The sequence below is a fragment of the Equus caballus genome, chromosome 3 (assembly GCF_041296265.1).
Source record: "Equus caballus isolate H_3958 breed thoroughbred chromosome 3, TB-T2T, whole genome shotgun sequence".
NCBI classification, from domain to species: domain Eukaryota; kingdom Metazoa; phylum Chordata; class Mammalia; order Perissodactyla; family Equidae; genus Equus; species Equus caballus.
In genome coordinates this window covers 123,256,964-123,281,188 of record NC_091686.1, presented here as the reverse complement: position 1 = coordinate 123,281,188, position 24,225 = coordinate 123,256,964, and the positions used below count along the sequence as shown (strand labels likewise).

At 40.2% G+C, this 24,225-nt stretch overlaps 1 protein-coding gene across 5 annotated transcripts in view; it reads left to right on the top strand.

Annotated features, from left to right (window-relative positions):
• The window catches only part of GRK4 (G protein-coupled receptor kinase 4), a 134,293-nt gene that overhangs the window by 33,738 nt on the left and 76,330 nt on the right, over positions 1-24,225 (top strand). For 4 of the 5 annotated variants that reach the window (XM_070264035.1, XM_023638482.2, XM_023638479.2 and 1 more), the window contains exons 2-3: positions 12,780-12,875; positions 23,011-23,123. In XM_070264035.1, coding sequence (XP_070120136.1) covers positions 12,780-12,875; positions 23,011-23,123 — 209 coding nt within the window. The remainder of the gene's footprint in view (positions 1-12,779; positions 12,876-23,010; positions 23,124-24,225) is intronic. The other variant, XM_023638481.2, reaches the window with a different exon arrangement.

Below are 24,225 nucleotides of genomic sequence, written 5' to 3'. Positions count from 1 at the left end.
TATTCATTAATGTTGAAAAATCACCCAAGACTCATGAACTCCACTTCTGGGCCTATACCCTGCAGAAATGGTGTAAAGGCGACATCTATAAGAATGTTTGCTGTAAAATTATTCGTAATGGTGAAAACTAGAAAGATTAAATGTCCATCAATAGGAAGTGGATAAATAGAATGTTTATACAGTAAATTGCTAAATAGGAATTACAATAGCATCTAATATCAGGATAAACCTGAGGAAGAGCACTGAAAGAATCTTAGTGCCAAAATATAACATAAACAACACTCCTGATGAATTCAAAGTCCATGTAAAAACAGATTTGCATCATTGAACTTAACTGACCGAGCACAAAGAAGAGCTATGGTCTGAAACCAGAAATATTATTAAGGAGGAATGCAAAAAGACAATGCCTGAAGTAAAAAGAAAAAAAATCAAGATCGAATACAGAAGAAACACTAAAAATTGTTAAGGACAGGCGAGAAGCAAAAGTAAAAGGTGGCAAAAGTAGGTTTAGAATCCTGAACATGACTATCACGTAGAGATAAAGAGAATTAGTGTAATGGCCCATGCAAAGAGACAGCAGAGAATAACAAGAAAGGAGGAACAAGAGGTCTCCTACAGAAGATTCGAGAAATCAAAGGGAAATTTAAACCTAGATTAGGGATGCCAGACAACCAAGAGGGAAGCAGACTATCTGATCAGGAGAAGATAAAGGGAAGGTAGAGACAGTACACTGAAGATCTATACAGAAGAGATGAAAGGATGACAGATTCCTTTGAAGATTCCTATGAGGAAGAACCTGTAATTCTAGAAAGTGAAGTGAAAACTGCCTGAAAGTACTGGGAAGAAAGAAGTCACCAGGGGTAGATGGAATATCGATAAAATTATTTCAAGCCACAGAGACCGAACCTGTCAAAATCCTAATAAGAAAGTGCCAACAGTTACGGAAAACAAAACAATTGCGTACCGACTGGGAACAACATACATCCCAATCTCCAAGAAAGGAGATGCCAAGGGGTGCATTAACTATTAGACCATTCCTCTAATTCCCCATGCCAGTAAAGCGATGCTCAAGGTGCTGCAACAAAGGCTTTTACCTCATATGGAGCAAGAAATGCCTGATGTCCAAGCTGGATTTCAAAAGGGGAAAGGCATAGGGGACCTAATTGCAGTTATTCATTGGCTACTGGAGTGCTCCAAAGAATCTCAGAAGAAGGTTAGTCTATGTTTTATAGACCACAGTAAAGCGTTTGACTGCATGGATCATGAAAAGCTATGGGCTTCTCTGAAAGAAATGGGCGTGCTTCAGTACTTGACTATCCTGATGCATGAGCTGTACTGTGGACAAGAAGCCACTGTCGGGACAGAATATGGAAGGACAGAATGCTTGTCTATAGGCAAAGGTGTCGGACAACGTGTGTTTTATCTCCTCATGCCTTTAATTTGTATACAGAACATATCATACAAAAAGCTGGGCTAGACTCCGATTAAGGAGGACTGAAAATTGATGGAAGAAATAACAATCTAACATATGCTCCTGGCACCATGTTAACTGGCAGAAAGCAGTAATGATTTGAAACCACTTCTGATGAAAGTGAGAGAAGAAATTGCCAAAGCAGGACTGCGTTTGAACATCAAGAAGAGAAAAATCATGACTACAGAAGAACTACACGACTTTAATGCAGACTAGGAAGACTTTGAAATTGTTAAAGATTTTGTTTACCTTGGTTCAGTCATCAGTTTAAATGGAGACTGCAGCTGAGAAATCAAGAGAAGACAGAGGCAGAAGGGCAGCAGTGAGAGAATTAGGAAGGATCATCAAGTGTAAGGAAGTGTCGTTAGAGACCAAGGCCACGATTATCCACACCCTTGACTTCTCAATTACTATGTACAGGTGCGAGAGCTGGACAGTGAAGAAAGCAGATAGGAAAGCAATGGATTCACTTGAAATATGGTGTTGCAGGAGAGCTCTACAGATACCCTGGACTGCCAGAAAGACGAAAAGTGGGTCCTGGAGCAGTTACTAGGCATGAACTACCACTGGAGGCAAAAATGATAGAACTGAGGCTGTCCTTCTTTGGGCCCATCACGAGAAAGCAGGATGCTTTGGAAAGGCAATAATGCTGGGAAAGTAGAAGACAGCAGGAAAAGAGGAGGACCACATATGAGATGGACTGACTCTATAAGGGAAGCCATAGGCCTGAGTCTACAGAGCTGAGTAGGGCTGTTGAGGGTAGGACACTGTAGATATCACTCATTCACAGGGTCACCAGGAGTCGGAGCCAACTTGATGGCGCATAACAAAAACAATTAAATTCATTCATGCTTTCATTCAACAAATATTTATTGAGTGCCTATTTTATGCCAGGCCCTCATCTAGCGATCAGGGATACAGCTATGAATAACACAGATAAAACCCCTGTCTTCAGGAATTTATAATCTAGTGGGGAGATGGGTCCTCAACAAGATACGTAAAATAGATTGTATGGTAAACAGTGGTAAGGGTCGAGAAGAAATCATAAAGCAGAGAAGACAGATACTAAGGGTTTGGCGTGGAGAGGGAGACATGAAAGTTTACATTGGGTGAACGGGAATAAAGACCTGACGAAATGAGAGATCTAGCTTTGCTGAGGAAGAGGTTCCAGGTTATGGAACAAGGAGAGCAAAGGTCATGAGGCTGTGGGTGGAGGAGAAGCAGCAAGGAGCCTGACAGGGAGAGTGAACAGTCTGTCAAAATGGACTGAGTTGTGTAAAAATAATCAAATTTTAGAGTGATGTGTACAGTAACACACCATTCCTGTTGTTTTAACCTGTAGAATAGAGTTTCTTAATCTAAATAAAATAAAATACATATGATTGTAAAGGAAGCCAGTTATATTGAAATAATTATTTAAAAATTTTAATGTGCTCTAACGTGCTTTGTTATTAAAGCATTAAGTAACAAGACAACACATTGAAAATACAGACAGGTTAAAGTTTCAGTCTTTTAAAGATCTATCAGAATGAAGGTTCTCGTCGCTCAGTTTGAATGGGAATTTTAAACTATGGGGTGGCCTTTGACTCACCTGCTTCGGTGTGTGCATCAACACAGTTGTGGGAAATCGTAGAGAATAAAATAGATAGCTGGATCACCCATGTGAGAACGCAGGACCTGGCTGTTTGTAGTCTGAACAATTAACTACGAGGCACAGAGTTGGCTAAGAATTGGTTGGCCATGTCTCATGAGCACTTGTAGGCTGGCTGGCTGCTGTATTGCACCTGCATTGTGATTTCAAAGTACTGTGAATGTAAATGATATTTTGCATAGTTGCTAACAACTACAGTGTGACATGAAAATTTGAATTCTCTTGGTGATGAAGTCACAGGTACTGCTAATAATATTGTACTCTTGCCTACATTTATGGCTGAAGGAAATGATGAATTTTAGTTAGAAGTTAGTGAAAATAGAGGTGATTTTTTTTTTCTATCCAAATTCAGGGACACGGCATCTGCTTGTGGATCCCAGGTTAAGAATATTGTTCTAAAACAATAATATATTGAGCCAGCTGTGATGGCCTAGCAATTAAAGTTCAGCACGCTCCACTTCGGTGGCTTGAGTTCAGTTCCCAGGTGTGGAACCACACCACTCATCTGTCAGCAGCTGTGCTGTGGCAGCGGCTCACATAGAAGAACCAAAAGGCCTTACAACTATACACAACTACGTACTGAGGCTTTAAGGGGGAAAAAGGAAGCAAAAAGGAGGAAGATTGGCAACAGATGTTAACTTAGGGCAAATCTTCCCCTGCAAAAAATTAAAAAAATAATATATTATTCATGGCTACGTGCACACACACACAAATATTTATGAATAGATTGGAATAATACACACTAAATTCATGATTGTGGTTGCTTCTGGTGGGTCTGGGACTAGGGATGATGTATATAATCACAAAATATATTATGAAAACAATTATGGCATTCATAGTAGAAAATCAAGTCACAAGCCCCTTAATACCCAGCAGAATTTGTAAGCCAGAGAGTCACTCAGTTCAGTTCTTTTTCACGTTATACATTTATCTTGGTGGTCCCGATTATTGATGGAAAAACTGAGCTCTTGCGACAAAGGTGAGTCCCCATTTGTCCAGCGTGATTACATGGGTTCAGATTCCAGTTTCTTTGGTCACTGGCGATAATGCTTTGGGCATATTATTTCACATACATGTATCTTAGTTTCCTCGCCTGTAAAATTAGGATTATAACAAGGGCATGTCAACAGTGCTCATCTCATAGGCTTGATGGGAGGATTTAGCAAGAATAGACTGGCTTCTGGTAAATGCTAATGAGGGCTACTTCTTATTTTGGCCATCACCATAACCATTTCTGACATTTTGGAACTTTTAGTTTTGTATTATTTTCATTTTACAACATTCTTTAATTTCTAAATGTGTTTATGGAAAATATTTGTTTTAAATATTTTCTTACTTTTTAAAAATGCTTTGGTTACCTATTGCTTCTTTTTTTCTTAATTGAGTTCATAATAGTTTATATCATTGTGAAATTTCAGTTGTACATTATTTCTTGTCTGTCACCACATAAGTGTTACCCTTCACCCCCTGTGCCCACCCCCCGACTCCCCTTCCCCTGGTAACTACTAAACTGTTTTTTTTGTCCATGTGTTTGTTTATCTTCCACATAAGAGTGAAATCATCTGGTGTTTGTCTTTCTCAGTCTGGCTTATTTCCCTTAGCATAATTCCCTCCAGGTCCATCCCTGTTGTTACAAATGGGATAGTTTTGTCTTTTTTATGGCTGAGTAGTATTCCATTGTATATATATATATATACTACACCTTCTTTATCCAGGCACTTGGATTGCTTCCATGTCTTGGCTATTGTGAATAGTGCTGCGGTGAACATAGGGGTGCATATGTTACTTTGGATTGTTGATTTCAAGTTGTTTGGGTAGATACCCAATAGTGGGATACCTGGGTCATGTGGTATTTCTATTTTTAGTTTTTTGAGGAATCTCCATACTGTTTTCCATAGTGGCTGCACCAGTTTGCATTCCCACCAGCAGTGTTTGAGGGTTCCCTTTTCTCCACACCCTCTCCAACATTTGTTATTTTTAGTCTTAGTAATTATAGTCATTTTAGCAGGTGTCAGGTGGTATCTTAGTGTAGTTTTGATTTGCGTTTCCCTGATGATTAGTGATGTTGAACATCTTTTCATGTATTTATTGGTCATCTGTATGTCTTCTTTGGAAAAATGTCTGTTCATATTCTCTGCCCATTTTTTGATTGGGCTGTTTTGTTGTTGTTCAGTTGTGTGGGTTCCTTTTATATTATGAAGATTAACACCTTCTCAGATATATGATTTGCAAATATTTTCTCCCAATTGGTGGGTTGTCTTTTTGTTTTGATTCTAGTTTCTTTCACCTTGCAGAAGCTCTTTAGGCTGATGAAGTCCCTCTTGTTTATTTTTTCTTTTGTTTCCCTTGTCTAAGAAGACATGGTATTTGAAAAGATCCTTTTAAGTTCGATGTAAAAGAGTATACTACTTGTATTATCTTCCAGGAGTTTTACAGTTTCAGAACTTATCTGCAAGTCTTTTGTGTATGGCGTGAGATAGTGGTCTACCTTCATTCTTTTGCAAGTGGTTGTCCAGATTTCCCAACGCCCTTTAGAGGAGACTATCTTTTCTCCATTGTATGTCCTTGGCACCTTTGTCAAAGATTAGCTGTCCGTAGATGTGCAGTTTTATTTCTGGGCTTTCAGTTCTGTTCTGTTGATCTGTGTACCTGTTTTTGTATCAGTAACATGCTGTTTTGATTACTACAGCTTTGTAGTACACTTTGAAGTCAGGGATTGGATGCTCCAGCTTTGTTCTTTTTTCTGAGGATCACTTTAGCAATTTGGGGTCTTTGGTTGCCCTATATGAATTTTAGGATTCTTTGTCCTATTTCTGTGAAGAATGTCATTGGGATTTTGATCAGGATTGCATTGAGTCTGTAGATTGCTTTGGGTAGTATGGACATTTTAACTATGTTTATTCTTCCAATCCATGTGCATGGAATCTTTCCATCTCTTTATGTCCTCATCTGTTTCTTTCAATAGTGACTTACAGTTTTCATGTATAAGTCCTGTCCTTCACCCCCTTCGTTAAATTTATTCCTAGATATTTTATTCTTTTTGTTGTAATTGTAAATGGAATTCTATTCTTGAGTTCTCTCTCTGTAAGTTTGTTATTAGAATATAGAAATGCAACTGATTTTTGTAAGTTGATTTTGTACCCTGCAACTTTACTGTAGTTGTTAATTATTCTAGTAGTTTTCCGATGGATTCTTTAGGGTTTTCTGTATATGAGATCATGTCATCTGCAAACAGCGAGAGGTTCACTTCTTCAGTCCCTCTTTGGATTCCTTTTATTTCTTTCTCAAGCCTAATTTCTCTGGCCAAAACCTCCAGTACTACGTTGAATAAGACTGGTGATAGTGGGCATCCTTGTCTTGTTCCTCTTCTCAGAGGGAGGGCGTTCAATGTTTCCCCATTGAGTACAATGTTGGCTGTGGGTTTGTCATATATGGCCTTTGTTATGTTGAGATACTTTCCTCTTCCCATTTTGTTAAGAATTTTTATGGTAAATGGCTGTTGGATCTTGTCAAGTGCTTTCTCAGCATCTACTGAGATGATCATGTGGTTTTTATTCCTCATTTTGTTAATGTGGTGTATCACATTGATTGATTTGTGGATGTTGAACCATCCTTGTGTCCCTGGTATAAATCCCACTTGGTCATGATGTATGATCTTTTTGATATATTGCTGTATTTGGTTTGCCAATATTTTGTTGAGGATTTTTGCGTCTACGTTCATCAGCAACATTGGCCTGTAGTTCTCGTTTTTTGTGTTGTCCTTGTCAGGCTTTGGTATCAGAGTGATGTTGGCCTCATAGAATGTGTTAGGAAACGTTCCATCTTCCTTGATTTTTTGGAATAGCTTGAGAAGGATAGGTATTAGATCCTCTCTGAATGTTTGGTAGAATTCTCCAGGGAAGCTGTCTGGTCCTGGGCTTTTATTTTTGGGGATGCTTTTGATTACTGTTTCAATCTCTTTACTTGTGATTGGTCTATTCAGATTCTCTATTTCTTCTTGATTCAGCTTTGGGAGGTTGTAAGTGTCTAAGAATTTATCCGTTTCTTCTAGATTGTCCATTTTCTTGGCATATAGCTTTTCCTAGTATTCTCTTATAATCCATTGTATTTCTGTGGGACCCATTGTTATTTCTCCTCTTTCATTTCTAATTTTACTTATCTGAACTTTCTCTCTTTTTTTCTTTGTAAGTCTGGCTAGGGGTTTGTCAATTTTGTTTATCTTCTCAAAGAACCAGCTCCTTGTTTCATTGATTCTTTCTACTGCCTTTTTTGTTTCAATGGTACTTATTTCTGCTCTGATTTGTATTATTTCTCTCCTTCTGCTGACTTTGGGCTTTGTTTGGTCTTCTTTTTCTAATTCACTTAGGTGTAGTTTGAGATTGCTTATTTGGGATTTTTCTTGTTTGTTAAGGTGAGCCTGTATTGCGATGAATTTCTGTCTTAGTACTGCTTTTGCTGCATCCCATATGAGTTGGTATGGTACATTTTCATTTTGATTTGTCTCCAGATTCTTTTTATTTCTCTTTTAATTTGTTCAATGATCCATTGGTTGTTCAATAGCATGTTGTTTAGTCTCCACATCTTTGTCCCTTTCTCAGCTTTTTTCTTGTAATTAGGTTCTAGCTTCATAGCATTGTGATTGGAAAACATCCTTGTTATTATTTCAATCTTCTTAAATTTATTGAGGCTTGCCTTGTTTCCCAACATATGGTCTATCTTAGAGAATGGTTCATGCTCACTTGAGAAGAATGTATATTCTGCTGTTTTGGGTGGAGCGTTCTATATATGTCTATTAAGTCCAACTGGTCTAGCTTTTCATTTAATTCCACTGTTTCCTTGTTGATTTTCTGTCTGGATGATCTAGCTATTGATGTGAGTGGAGTGTTGAGGCCCCCTACCATTATTGTGTTATTTTTAATATCTCCTTTTAGGTTTGTAATGGTTGCTTCATGTACTTTGGTGCTCCTGTGTTGGGTGCATAGATATTTATAAGTGTTATGTCTTCTTGGTGAAGTGTCTCTTTGAGCATTATATACTGCCCCTCTTTGTCTCTCTTTACATGTCTTATCTTAAAGTCTACTTTGTCTGATATGACTATTGCGACTCCTGCTTTCTTTTGTTTGCCATTAGTTTGGAGTATCATCTTCCATCTCTTCACTCTGAGCCTGTGTTTGTCGTTGGAGCTGACATGTGTTTCCTGGAGGCAACAAATTGTTGGATCTTGTTCTTTAATCCAGCTCACCACTCTGTGTCTTTTTATTGGAGAATTCAATCAATTTATGTTTAGGGTGATTATCAATATATGAGTGCTTAATGCTGCCATTTTATCACTCATTTTCCAGTTCTCCTGCATTTCCTGTTTCTCATCCTGTCTATTTTGGTCTACCAATTGAGTTATGTAGTTTTTTATGTTGTGTTTCTTTGTTTTCTCCTTATTTATTATTTGTGTCTCTGTTCTGCTTTTTTGTTTAGTGCTTACCATGAGGTTTGTATTCAAAATCTCGTAGATAAGATAGTCCATTTTCTGATGGCCTCTTATTTCCTTAGACTAAACCAATTCAGTCCTTTTCCAATTCTCCTCCTATGTTGCTTTTCTCATATCTTATTCCATCTTGTGTTGTGAGTTTGTGGTTAAAATCACAAGATTATCTTTGTTTTTGGTGCTTTCCTTCTCTTTTTCTTTTATGTTATACCTGAGTATTTGCTAACCTGTTCTGATGTATAGTTACAATTTTCTGATTTTGTCTACCTAATTATCTCCTTAATCCATGCTTTGTAACCCTTTTCTCCCTTTTTTTTCCAGATATGAGGGCCTTCTTGAGGATTTCTTGTAGGAAGTGTCTTGTGGCTACCAGGGAAGTTTTTGTTTTTCTGGGAGAGTTTTCATTTCTCTATCATATCTGAAGAATATTTTCACTGGATAGAGTATTCTTGGCTGACAGTTTTTGTCCTTCAAAGATTTGAGTATGTCATTCCAGTCTCTCCTAGCCTGTAAGGTTTCTGCAGAGAAATCCGCTGAAAGCCTGATAGGGGTTCCTTTGTAGGTTATTTTCTTCCACCTTGCTGCCCTTAGTATTTTTTCTTTGTCATTTGCTTTTGCCAGTTTCACTACTGTATGCCTTGCAGTAGGTCTTTTTACGTTGACATATTTAGGAGATCTGATAGCTTCTTCCACATGGATTTCCATCTCCTCCCCTAGGTTTGGGAAGTTCTCTGCTATTATTTCTTTGAACCAGCTTTCTGCTCCATTCTCCTTCTCTTCTCCCTCTTGAATACTTATAATTCTTATGTTGCATTTCCTAATTGAGTCAAATATTTGTTGGAGACTTTCTTCATTTCTTTTTAGTCTTACTTCTCTTTCCTCCTCTATCTGCAGCATTTCAACATGTCTGTCCTCAATTATGCTGATTCACTCCTCTGTGATGTCCGCTCAAGTGTTCAGGGAATCTATATTTTGTTTTATCCCATCCATTGTGTCCTTCATTTCCAACATTTCTGGTTGATTCTTCTTTATCGTTTCAATTTCTTTTGTGAAGTAGTTCCTGAACTCATTGAATTGTTTCTCTACATTGTCTTTTAACTAGTTGAGTTTTTTGATGATAGCTATTTTGAATTCTCTGTCATTTAGATTACATATTTCTGTGTCCTCAGGACTGATTTCTGGGTACTTGTCATTTTCTCTCTGGTCTGGAGATCAAATGTAATTTTTGATAGTGCTAGGGGGTGTGGCTCTGTTTTCCCACATCCTGGTATTATTAATCGCTGTTATTACCTATTGCCACTAGGCATGGGTGAAGAGCTGGATATTCTGAGCCCTCTGTGTTCCCCCGGGATCTCAGGCTCTGGAGCCGGTGCTGGTCAGGTGGGGGTAGGGGCGCTTTCTTCTGTGTGCTCTTGCATGCTTAGTGGCTCTGCCCTCATTATCTTCTCTCCTGGTGTGTTGGCTTGATGAAGTCACCCCTGTGATAGCTTTCACCTCAGTAGTGGGCTTTCCCCTAGGCTGCAAGGGACCTTGGGGATCTTTGATATTCCTGCTACTGGGTGCTCCCTCCCTCCTCCCTTTCCTTCAAAGGCCACGAACAGTCCTGGGTCGCAGTCTTTTGGAGAGGGGGTGAAGTTTCTCTTAACCCGTTCCACCTCCTTCACATGCAGCTCCAGCCTCTCCACCCTCTGACATATGGCTGCATGGGTTTCTCAGATTTTTTTTTTGTGTTGCATGGATGTCCTCTGTTGGAGTATGGATGCCTTTTTGTTTTATCGTAGAAGGGAGAGATCACCAATAGAGCTCACTCTGCCATCACTATGCTGATGTTACTCCCCACACCTTATTCCTTCTTAACAACAGTAATGGTTAAGCAGATTTCCTGGAGTTAGGCAGACTTGAGTTTCTATCTTGGTTCTACTCTCACTAGTTGTGTGTTGAACTGTTGTTTAAACCTGTTTGCTTCAGTCCCTTATCTGTGGAAAGGGAGCAGTGGTAGTATGTACATCATCAGCTGGTGATGTTAAATGAGTCAACACCTGTGGAGCAACTAGGATGGTGCCTGGCACATACTACATACTCAATAAATCTTAACTTACTTCTTTTCCTCCTCTTAGCCCTTGAAAATTTCATCTATGTCCCTGACCCCTTCCCTGTAGTCAGCATCTCCAGTTTTTTCAGGTCTACTCAAAGTTAGTGAACATTTCTGTAGTGTCTCCTGTGTGCAATATACTGCTCTTGGTGCATTGGGCACCTGGAGGTCCATTTATCCATCCCCTCAATCATTTGTTTGTGTGCTGGAGATACACTGGGAATAGGACCATGAGCCTTGGACCTGGCCTCATTGAGATTTAATGAAGATGATTTCAAGATGCAAAGGGCATGAAGAGGAAAGTGCCTGCCTCTCCCTAGGCAGGGCAGGCTTCGTGGAAGTGGTTTGGCTTGAGCTGAGTTGAGATCTGCCTAGATTAATAATGTCAGAGCAACAGTCCAGGCACTCGTGATTCCTGGAACCTCCTCTTCCTTCTCTTGGACTTTTGTAAATAGTGTGACTTGAGCATGGTGTACCTGTGGGATGATGTTAGGCAGGGCTGCACTTCATTCTCACTTCATCCTTAGTCTCCAGGAGACCTTCTAGGGCTGTAAGGAGTGGAGAAATGAGCTTATATTTGCATTTTAGGAAGGTGACCCTGGGAGGTGGTGTGGAGAAGGGTCTGGGAGGGAAGACCAGAGGTAAGAAGGCCAATTAGAAGAGAGATTGAGGAGAGTGATGACCCTGGAGTGAAAGAGAACAGTAGAGCAGGCAAGGAGAGGAGGGATGGGAATGCCTTTGAAGGCAGGTCTAGCCACCTTGACCCTCCACTGTATGCCTGGTTCCTGGACAGTGCCCAACACACAGGACTTCAGGAGCAAATGCCTTCTGAATAAATGAATGAAGCACTTAGGAGATAGAATTAGACAATGCCCCAGTTTCCTGCTTCATTTGCCTAATAGATGGTAGTTTGTTGGCAGGATTCCTAGTATGTAGAGAGGACCAGACTTGAGGGGGAAGATCATGAGTCTAATTGAACATGTTGAGCTTGAGGTGCTCTGGGACATCTGGACAGTGGGATGTAAGTCTAGAGCTCAGAATCTCAGTTGAAATGGGGGGAGTAGAGGAGCAAAAACAAGGTCAAGGAAGAAGCCATTGCATCTTTGATCATTATCTATTTGGCAGACTACTGTCAAATCCATATCTCTAGCCAAGCCGTCTCTTCTGAGCTCATGACAGTCTGTCCATCTTCCAGATTTCTTCCTCCCACAGTTTTCCAAGCTCACCATATTTAAGACAGAGCTCATTATTTCCCAGTGAAACATGACTTTCCTCCTGATTTCCCTATTCTTCCCAATAGTCCTAGAGTGTTAATCACCAGCCAAAACTGTGACGTTTTTTTCTTGGATAAAATCCAGTAAAATTTGAGCTCCTTGGAATGCTTAAAACTGAAGATTCTAATTCCTCTGATTTAGCTTTTTTTTAAAAGGCACTTCTTTAAAAAGATCTTTCTAAAATATTATCTAATAGTTTTTTCCACTGTTTTGTCCTGTGCTGGCTCCCTCGTGTCCTTCAGGTCTTTGCCTAAGCAAGACCCTGCAGAGAGGCCTTCTCTGATCCCACCTTGGCCCAAATAGCACCCTCCACCATTGTCTTGCTGGATTTTGGTTCATACTATTTATCGCTACAATTGGCTAATTTCTTTCCTGTCACTTATTACTAACAGATTTCTTATCTCTCCCCCTCACTAGATGGAGGAGAGGGACTTTGTCTTTTTACCATTGTGTTTCCTGCACTTTGAGGGTGTTTGGTGCATAACAGGTGCTCAATAAATACTTATTGAACAAATGTTTATAAGCAGCCCTGTTTGACAGGTGGTATTAGGTCTTGTTTACAGATTTGGAAACTTAAGCTCAGGAGAACTACTTCCAGAAAGTCAAGGTCACATGGTTTCTCAATGACAGAGCCAGTGACAGATTTTTATCTTCACCCAGCTGCCTTCCAGATAAGACAAATTGTTATAAGCTTGTATTTTCATTTGTCATAGGTACCCAAACTACTCAAACAGAATACATTAGTGGAAGTAGTTGTTATAATTGGATATTTCTGACCATTAAAAAAATGCCTTTTTTTTCAAATTTAGGAGGATATGGCAAAAAAAGTGGTCGTAGTAAAAAATGGAGGGAGATGCTGAAGCTGCCCCCTGTCAGCCAGTGCAGCGAGCTTAAACATTCCATTGGTGAGTACACAGTGCCTGCTTGTGTCTGGAGGTCATATCTGGCATTGTACCACCTGTTGGATTATTATTACTCTTTCTTGACTTCCTTATTTGTTTCAAAAATTGTATAATAGATTCTCCTTATGTCTTCATGATTCTTCCCAGGGAAAAAACCCTGTAGGTTTTCTAATCTGCAGTTAAAGTGTATACAGCTATTGACTTTTTCATTAAAAACATTTTTTAGGAGCCAGCCGCGTGGTGTAGTGGTTAAGTTCAGTTTGCTCCTCTTCCATGTCCTGGGTTTGTGGGTTTGCATCCTGGCTGTGGACCTACACCCCTTCCAACCATACTGTGGTGGCGACCCACATACAAAATAGGGGAAGATTGGCACAGATGTTAGCTCAGGGCTAATCTTCCTCAAGCAAAAAAATAGGAAGATTGGCAACAGTTGTTAGCACAGGGCGAGTGTGCCGAACTTAACCACTACGCCACAGGGCTGCCCCCTCCCCCATCTTTTCTTTAGTACCATCATAGATCCTTTTTAAGAAAGTTTAAATATTTTAAATATCAAAGTTAATTTCAGATAGTATAAAGTGGGAGGTAGTTTTTCCCCCCGAAGACCTATCCAGTTGTTTAAACTGCATTATGTTTTTAAAATAGCAGCTTTATTGAGATATAATTAACATGCCATACAATTCACCTATTTAAAGTGTACAATTCAATTTAACTTATTTTCACAGAGTTGTGCAGCGATCACCACAATCAATTTTACATTTTCATCACTCCAAAAAGAAACCCCATATCCTCTGGCAGTCATCCCCATTCCCTCCCCCTACCTCCAGCCATAGGCAACCATGAATCTACTTTCTGTCTCTATGGATTTGCCTGTTCTGGACATTTCATATAAATGGGAATCATACACTATGTGGTCTTCTGTGACTGGCTTCTTTCACTTAATACAGTTTTCAAGGTTCATCCATGCTGTAGCATGAATCAGTACTTAATTCCTTTTTGTTGGAAAAAATATTCCATTGTACGGATATATCACACTTTATGAATAATGCTGCTATGAACATTCATGTATAAGATTTTTTATTGTGGTAAAATACATATAACAAAAATTACCATTTTTAAGTGCAGAGTTCAGTGGCATTAATTTGGATATTATATGTATATACTACATTTGTTTTTCTTTTCATCTGTTGATGGACATTTGGGTTGTTTCCATCTTTTGGCTACTGTGAATAATGTTGTTAGGAACATTGGTGTACAAATACTTGTTTGAGTCCCTGCTTTCAACTTTCTTTTTAGTACATACCCAGAATTGGAATTTCTGGATAATATGGTAATTCTTTATTTAACTTTTTTGGGAACTGCCAGACTGTTTCCCAAAGTGGCTACACCATTTTACATTCTCACCAGCAATGTATGAGGATTCCAGTTTTTTCACATTCTTGCCAACACTTTTTCTTTTCTTTTTAAAATTATAACCATCCTAGTGAGTGTGATGTGGTATCTCATTGTGTTTTGATTTGTATTTCCCAATGACTAATGATGTTGAGCATCTTTTTATGTGCTTACTGGCCATGCTTCTTTGGACCAATTGATATGTGATCCACGGTGTAAATACTAATGTTTTCTGAATATAGCACCGAGTGATTAGTATGGAGGTTGATTCCATCATTTGACATTTGCATTATAATTAAGATATTTTAAACTTTTCTTTGGGACTATTTATGCTATCAAATATATTCATAGGATCATAGAATTATATTTTTATTACATTTGCATATAAATTATCTCTGTATACTTCTAATTCTTTGGGGTAGTTCTTTAGCACATAGAATGAAGTAAATTATATCAACTGTCCTGTTAGTTAACTTTTTTCCCAGTTCATGCTCTTTATTGATTTATTTTGAGATATAACATTGTATAAGTTTAAGGTGTATAACACCATTAATTAACTTTTAAGTGTCACCATTTATTTATGTTCATGTGTAAAGACTGGGTATGGTGCTAGAACTACAGTGGTTGAGAAAGAAACGCGATGTCTGCCTCACCGAGCTTGTATTTTCCTGGCAGAGATAGTTACAAAATAAATAATCACAGAAATAAACATAATTACAAACTGTAGTAAGAGCTTTGGAGAAAAAGGTACAGACTGCTGGGTAAGCACAAGGGCCGCAAAGTGGGACGGAGCATGGCAGTTTCCAGGGGCTTAAGAAAGGTCAGTCCTCCTGGAGCAAAGACGAAGGAAGAGAGTAGATGAGATGAAAGGAGAGAGGCAGGAGTTTGTAGGCCTGGTAAAGGTTTTTGTCTTAGTAGAGTTGTGAAAGTTGACATGGTCAGATTTTTAGCAGAGGAATAATGTAATCAGGTTATGTTTTGAAGAGTCTCTCAGGCTTCAGTGTGAAGGATGAGATTGAGAGGGTCAAGAGTGGGGACGGGAAGGCCATATAGGAGATTGTTGCCATTGTCCAGGCAAGAGATGATTGTAGCTTGGTTTGGGATAGTGGTGATGGAATTGAATGACTATGGGAGAAGTTGAGGAAGTAGAACTCAACTGATTTACGTGTGGGGTGAGGAAGGGGGCATGTGTTAAGCATGACTTCCAGGTCTTGTCCCATCACTGAGGTAGGGCTTAGAGCAGGAAGAACCTGTTTGGATGGAAGTTGGACATTCATATTTAGAGCTCAGAGAAGTCTGGGCTGTAGATAGGAATCTGGGGGATATCTGTGTATAGATGGCATTTACAAATCACAAGACTGGAAGTGGATAAGATCTCCGAAGGGACGGAAAGAGGGAAGAGGGGAAGGGCCCTTGGCCGTTGGAGGACCCCACATCCTGTCATGACTCAGTGAAGTGGAGCAAGAAGGAGCAGCCTGACAGGTCTCTGTTGAGTCTGGAGAGTGGAAGGGTCAAGAGAATTGGGAACTAGGCGCTTCCAAGCAGGTGGGCATGGCCAGCAATGTCACGGAGGTCGACCAGCCACTGGATTTGGCCACAAGTTCAAGGTCTTTGTTTATTTCCATCCCTAGAACAGTACTTGTCACAGTTTTGTTAAGTGAGTGAGTGAATGAGTGAATGGATGAATTGATGACCTTAGCAAGAGTCATTTCAGTAAAGATGTACAGGCAGAACTTTCTCACTGAATAAAACAATGTTTCCACTCAGAGGCCCTCTACTGTGTATGCAGCTCTTCATTTATTTTCTTTAGTAGTTTACATATACATTGGGTTTAGTGTGATAGTAAGCATATTTTGGGTTTTAAAATTTTCATCCTTTGATTGTTCTGAATTTGTGGATGATAGAGAATTAGCGAGCTATAAAACTTTGAGTTAGTGTTCTTTGTAGGAGGATTACTTTGAAAACACAGCCATGCGTCATTTAACAGGGGTATGTTCTGAGAAATGTGTCAGTAAGTGATTTCATTGTTGTGTAAACATCATAGTGTCCATAAATAAACCCAGATGGTATAACCTACTACACACTGAGGCCATATGGTAGTAACCTTATACGGTCATCATTAACCAAAACATCGTTGTATGGCATGTGACTGTAAGAGAGAGCGTCTGATAAGTGGCTCATCCTTGTCTCAGAATTTGGCACACTGAAAAAAACCAGCCTCTCACTTAGCTGGTTCCCTTCCCAACACTGCTGGTCAGGAAAGCACTCCTGAGGAGCGGCCTCTGCCTCTGTGCACTGAGTGCCGGGACCCAGAAGGCTTCAGCTCTGGTTCGCCCTGTGCCCTGCCGTGGCCTCCTCCCCTCCCTGTGAGCCTGTCCTCCCTGTGGGGCATGGCGCTCATTCGCGGCTGCAACAGTAAATGGTTCACAGAGAAGCCTCTGAGATTGAAAGAAAAGAGACTGGATCTTTTGGTTCCTTCAGGACTGAGGCCTCCGATGGGGAGACAGAAGAGGCTGTCCACTGGTTTTGAGATGTCGTATTTTGTGACACATTTCTGTGGTGTATGGTATTCAATTTTAGTAGCATGTGAAATCTAATGCATGGAAAAGTGAAATCATTAATAGAATTGTGAGCCAGATAAAGCAGAAAGAACAGATTTAAAGTACTTGCATTTCTGTGTGGCAGATTTTTGGGGGGATGAAGGAGATTGTGTGTGATGAAATAGAAAAAGAACTTTACCGAATAAAGTAATAATCACCTATGGTCCTGCCACCCAAATATAAGTGGAAGGCTTTAGAGTTAAGGTTTTTTGGAACCATGCATCATTTTTGCTATTGTCCCTGAGCCAATATAAAACATGTGGACTGGGTAAAATTAGAGATTTTCCTGTGAGGTGCCCACATAAGTGCCGTCAAGTCTGAACGTTCCTGGTATCTCCGAATCATGCTTCAGGACTGTCCTGTCCCCAGAATCTGAAACCCACATTGATCACTGACCTGCTCTGCTAGATGGTGTGCTGAGAGCCTTCAGCTCTCCACTTACCTAACCCTGTGGGGCGGAGGGCAGTGTGCTCATCTGCCAGAGGCGTATGAGGCTCACGGCACAGAACCTGGGCACGTCTCAGACCTCCTCCTGCTCTGCAATTTTGCCCTGCTTCCTTCCAGAAAAACCCAAAGGGCTCTTACTCTGTCTTTATGTTTTTAAAGATCTTTCAGGGGCCGGCCCAGTGACGCAGTGGTTAAGTTCCCATGTTCTGCTTCGGCGGCCCGGGTTCGCTGGTTCGGATCCCGGGTGCGGACATGGCACCGCCTGGCAAGCCATGCTGTGGCAGGCGTCCCACATATAAAGTGGAGGAAGATGGGCATGGATGTTAGCTCAGGGCCAGTCTTCCTCAGGAAAAAGAGGAGGATTGGCAGCAGATGTTAGCTCAGGGCTAATCTTCCTCAAAAAGAAAAAAAAAAGATCTTTCAAAAAATGTAGCCTGCATTGTGTGACCATTTACTCAAAGATTTTATAGTTATGACAGAAATTTATATAGTATCGGAGCCTTAGGACATAGACTTTAAAAAATACAAATAATCTTACATGCTTCCTGCTATACCTTAATTAAGACTTGTAGGGACTGGCCCCATGGCCAAGTGGTTAAGTTCACTTGCTCCGCTTCAGCGGCCTGGGGTTTTGCTGGTTTGGATCCTGGGTGCGGACATGGCACTCTTCATCAAGCAAGCCATGCTGAGGTGGCGTCCCACATAGCACAACCAGAAGGACCTACAACTAGCATATACAACATGTACTGGGGGAGTTCGGGGAGGAGAAGAAGGAAAAAAAGGAAGATTGGCAACAGATGTTAGCTCAGGTGCCAATCTTTAAAAAAAAAGACTTGTAGAACCTATTAAGTAGCTTCCTTTACAAATAAGGACTCAGACCTAGCAGTTAGAGTTCTGGATGAAATCAAGGGTAATCAAGAAATAAATTTGGAAAACTTGAATAGAATCCATCTCTAATAGGCAAGTATTTTTAAGTGTCTGAGGATGATATAAATATAAAATGCAAAACAAACAGGAATAAACCCTGCCCCTCCCCGCCACCCCCCCGCCCCCCCCTCCCCCGCCATGAAGTTCAGATGTTTGGCTTTACCAGATAACTGGATCAGAGTGTAAAGTGTACCTCCTGGCCAGGCCGTTCACTCCTAGCCCACTGCACTGGCCTCCTCCTTACGTGTGCTGCCATCCTCCCCTGATCTCCTGAGCTCCGGAGCACTTCCTAAACGCTGGATGTCCCAAAGGTGCCTCCCGCCCCACGCGTTAACTCTGGCCGTCTGCAGGGCAGCCCCTTCCTCTGCCCAGCCCCTCCTCTGTTCCTCCATCAGCGAAGGACATCCACGTCCGCAGTGCTGCCGGCACAATACCAATCTTGCTGCCCACAATTCAAGCGCTAGCCCACAATGTCCTGCTTCCCGCTCCTCTCACCGGCTCTGTTCGCGGGTTCTCATCTCCATGAATGGTGCTGCCTTCTACCTGTTTATCTCGTCAGCTGCACTTAGCTACCTCCTTCCTCACTGTCCCCTCAGTAGAATATAGGTTCCCTGAGAATGGAGCCCGTGTCCTATAGTTTTATCCTCACCACTAAGGAGGGACTGGATAGAATGTGAATGAGTTGCCTTTTGAAATTCATTTGTCACCAGAGAGTTGGCCTCTTCCTTCATACTCTGCAGCTGTGTTCTGGCCTCAGCTGCTGTCACTGCTGGCTGGTGCCCCTGCCCAGCCTCTCCTGCCCCCACTGCGCCTCCTCTGCCTTGGGTCCAGATGGTCCTCAGAAGGGAGCAGTTCCCAATAGGTCTCTGCTTTACCTCAAATGCCAAACTTAGAAGTATTATCGTGAAGACTAAATGAAGTAATGCACAGAAAGGGCTTAAAAGACTGCCTGGCACACAGTAAGAGGCGAAGAAATATTACCTATAGTTATTATTTTTATCTCTGTCCCTTCTAGGATAGAGAGAAACTCCTCAGTGTGGCATCAAGGCTTTTTGAAAATCTGATCCTAGCGGTTTTTTTTAAAGCTTCATTTGCTTCCCTCCATGTCCCCTTTTTCAGCCACTCTGAACTGCTCATTGGGCCAATCACTTTCCTTCTATGTATCTTGGTCCAAAGATTATTCTAAGTAGTAACGTAGTCCCCCCTTATTCGTGATTTCACTTTCTGTGGGTTTCAGTTACCTGCAGTCCAAAAATATTAAATGGAAATTCCAGAAATAAACAATTCATAAGTTTTAAACTGCGCAGCATTCTGAGTAGCAATGATGACATCTCACACAGTCCCGCTCCATCCCTCCTGGATGGGAATCATTCCTTTGACCAGCAGATCCATGCTGTACATGCTACCTACCTGTTAGTCACTTAGTAGGCATCTCAGTTATCAGATCGACTGTTGTGGTATCACAGTGCTTGTGTTAAAGTAACCCTTATTTTATTTAATAATGCCCCAAGGCACAAGAGTAGTGATGCGGGCAATTCTGATGTGCCAAAGCAAAGCTGTAAAGTGCTTTCTGTAAGTGAAAAGGTGAAAGTTGTCAACTTAATAAGTAAGGGAAAAAAATCATACGTTGAGGTTGCCAAGATCTTCAGTAACATTTATTACAGTATATTGTTATAATTGTTCTATTTTTATTATTAGTTATTACTGTTAATCTCTTACTGTGCCTAATTTATAAATTAAATTTTATTATAGATATGTACCTGTAGGAAAAAAACAGTATATGTAGGGTTCAGTATTATCCCCAGTTTCAGGCATCACTGGGGGTCTCGGAATGTTTCCCTCGAGGATAAGGGGGGACTACTGTACAATATTATAATTTTGTATATTCCATGTAATCTAGAAGCAAGTGAGTATGGTTGGAGTCATAAAGAAGACAATATTCTGCACTATTGAGACTTTGCCAAGGATCAAGCCTTCCAAATATCCTGGTGGGGTCATTTACTTTTTCAATTTTCTTTGCTTCTGGATTATACCCCCTGCTTATCCTTTTTGTTTTCCATCTTGTCCTCTTTCTTTGATTCCTTTCTTTTTCTATTATTATAGCTCCTCAAGTAATTATTTTGTCATATAGGCCAAATGGAAGGTAAAATTTCTGAGTTCTGAAATTTTGGAAAATGTCCCGTTTTGCCTTCTCATTTGATAGTTAATGGAATTGAAAAAGATTTCCACTCCCCTTGCCCACTGAACTTTGAAAACATTGGTTTACCAGCCTCTAACTTTATTAATACAGTGTCCCTCTGACTCATTACATTTTGTAGCTAAGTTTTTATTCTTTCTCAGACGTTTTCTTGTTTCTTCTTAGCATTGGGAATGTTACTGGATGTCTCTGGATGTGTATCAGACTTCATCACGTTTAGCGCTTAGTGGAGCCTTTAAATCTTTGGCCTGGGAAAATTTTAATATATAAATATTATAGAAATAAACATATTCATAATTTATATATGTTTTATAAAATTATATGTAAATTTATATACATATTATATACATTTATTTTATATATATTAAAATTCAAAAGGAAAGGCCAGATATCTGTATCTTCCTCTCTTCCATGTTATCTGGACTTCCCCTTTGAATTCCTATTAGACAGATATTTGACTTTCTGGATCTGTCTTCTGTGTCGCAACATTCTCTTGTATTTTCTGTTTGCTTTTTGCCATTCATTTTAGGAGATTTCCTTATTATCCAGATCAACATCCATGCTTTTATGCACATGCAAAGTATTATCCAGCCCATCCCACAGTGTATTTTCATTAATCATATTTTTAATTTCTAAAAATACTCTCTTGTTCTATGATTGCTTCTTTTTCATGTTTTATGGCTCTAGCAGTCCCTCAGAGCATACTAATTAGCGTTTTTAAAGATATGTTTTCTGTTGCCTGCATATCTCTCTTCTCCTGGTTCAGTTTTTCTGCTGTTCTTTCTGGGTTTTGTTTTTACCTGCTGCTTTTTTGCTATACCTAGAGACCTGAGGTTGTTTATTCAACTTTTTGCTAAGGGCTGCGTGCTTGACGCGGATGCCGGCACTACTTCCTCTGCGGTTGCGTGCTTCCCTTCTCCAGGCCGTCCTCTTTCTTGAATGGCGTTCTGGTGGGTGGGTGTGCCCTGGGGTGCCTTCCAGACAGGGCCGGCGTTCTAGCAGCCACAGAGCATTCCACTTCGTTCCTTCTGCTCCGCCTCTCCTCCGGGGTCCCAGAATCTCTCTTGGCAGATACTTACTTTCTGTAACGTGGCTTCAATCTGAAGGAGAAGCCTTTTGGACAGCCATTCTGATCGGGACTGGGAGGGGCTCCCGTGATCTAGCCGTGTGGGAGGGGCTTCCCTAGGAGGCCCGCCTTATCTCTGGGGTTTCAGCTCCTGGTTCCTTTAAGAGCTGACCCCATCCGCTTTCTCTCTTGCAGGTATTCCTCAAATTTCTGGCTCCTAAGGGTGTCCTGTATTCTTTTTCCATGTTAGGGCTTTATTCTTTTGGTTGTGGTTTTGTTTTTGTTTTAAGTTTTGGTCATTTCAGTAGGAATCTGGGAGAGAAGGTAGGCAGACCTGTATGCTCCACCTGTTATCCTCAGCCGGAAACTAGAAACGTTTCTGAACCTTTGAATTTGGGAGGAAAGTATTAAAAACTCTCAAGTTTTTTTTTTTTTTAAATCACTTTTTGATTGTCTTGTGTTGTTTGTTTTTTTAAATGTAGTTATGAGTATCCCTAAAATAAAATGTGGTAGCAATATCGGACAAAGTGGGTGGTAGAATTTTTGCAAAACTCTTGCTGATGTTTGCTGTACAAGCAGTTGTGTACTAGCACTCCAGATGTTTATATCCTTGCCTCTACTTTGCCATGTGCTAACTCAGTGATTCAAAACAGGAGTGTTTAGATTCCTAGAATCCCTTGGTATTAATAAATCCTTTAATTGAGGAGTTTGTTATGGCTTGCTTACTTTTCATGAATTTCATTTATTCTTCAGCTTTAGAGCCAGTTTAGGAGTACCTGAACATAGTTATGTTCATTTCAAGTTCAGAGCCACTATTAAAGGAGCAACTGATTTTCTTGCTGAAGTTTAATTAACCTATTTTGAACATAAAATTTTTGTTTAACATCCCTTTTGACACTTTGACCAAATATTAGTGCCTTGTTCTCAAAACAGTATCAGTGTTTGGGGTAAGGTAAGGTAAAGTACACAACATATTATTCCACTGAAAAGAGAAAAAGCAGTTAAAAAATCATTAAGTGTATATAATATTTGTAACTTGGGAAAGCATAAAAAGGTAGCAAAATGAAAAAGAGTTTTTGAAAATCTAATTTAGTTCATTCCTATGGTGTATTTCACATACATGTAATTTGTGCCAAGCACATGGGGTGAGTGGGGCAGGGGGAGCACAGACCCGCTCTCCCCCTTCGCCTCTCCTCCCTGGCTCTGATCCTGACTGCTCGTTCCCAGCTAGCGCTGCTGCCCTGCAAGTTCCTGTCAGAGGGCAGCAGGGGCATTTCCGGTCAGGCTGCGCCTGTATCAGGTCCTCCAGCCACCTTTGGCTCTGCCTGCGTATTTTAAATATTCATGATAACCCAGTCTAAATTAGTAAACAAAACAATAGTTTAAAAAATAATACTGCAAGTACTATTTTTGACTTCCATTGTATCAGGTGAAAACAGGAAGATTCAGAAAAGTACTTTCTGAATTGTAACCATTATATATGTGTGTTTCTTATCCCCTTTCTTCACCCAGAAAAGGATTATAGTAATCTTTGTGACAGGCAGCCCATAGGAAGACTTCTCTTCAGGCAATTCTGTGATACAAAACGTCATCTAAAGTGGTGCATTGAATTCCTGGATGCAGTGGTAAGCGATTTACCTCAGTTTTAAACCACCCAATCTTGTGCTTTTCAAAATTAAAAACTAAAATGAGATCTCTCTGAGTTAATTAGACCTTGGCAATGATGTAAGAGTGGATAAATGAGTTGTCTCGGTGTCGCGTTATCTTCTTGGTACAGAAATACCTGTAGTATAAGGTGGTAGTTCGTGTAGAATTACATCTCAAGTGCTGGAGAGTCACAGGTACTTACTGAATAACTTTGAAACATGCTGCTTGAATCTGTAGGAAGGTTGAACAGCTAATTAACACAATGTGCCTGTTCAACTGCCTACAAAGTATCCTTCCTGCCTTCATGTAGCAGATGCTGTATGCTTCAAACAGTAGCCCAGAAGCACATGGAAGGAATAGTTAGTGTAAGAAGAGTGAGCACGCGGAATGGAATCCAGTAGGATTTCTGCATTTTCCAACATTCACATGTATCCTGCGTGACGTTTACTGTGATTTCCTTATAGCTAGAAAAATTTTGTGTTTCTAAATCTTTAGAGACTACTGGCAAGTGTAGAAGTTTCAAAACTATGAAATTCAGAAGCAACCTAACCGTAGAAAACAGAAAAGTCTTTTACTTTTTGTTATTTGTACCAAGATTATGACACTTCCTCTCTCTTCTTTGGCCTGTCCTGGCTCTGTCAGCAAATATGTATTGACTACTTATTATATGCAAAGTACCATCTCATATCATTGAGTTTTTATTCAATTTTTTTGGTCATAGATTTTTTAAAGTATATATTTATAATATATTCTGTCAGAAAAGCATTTGAGGCTCTTGCCTGTTTTGTTGTTTGCTTTCTTCTCCCTGGACCTCCCCCAGCCCTTTCCTTCCTGGTAGCTTTACTAGAATAAGACAAGACTTTGAAAGGAGGCAATTATTCTTTTAAAGATAGACTCTGGTTCAGTGGGGCATGCCTTCTCAGTTCCATGGGGTACGGTGCAGGTATGTTTTAGTGGATTGGGTTATATTTGCCAAGCTGCTGTATTTTAAGAATTTAAGGACCTACAATTCTTTATTTTAAAATGGCTAAACTACATTGTCAAGACTCTTTTAGATTTAGATCTTCCGATGTTGTCGTG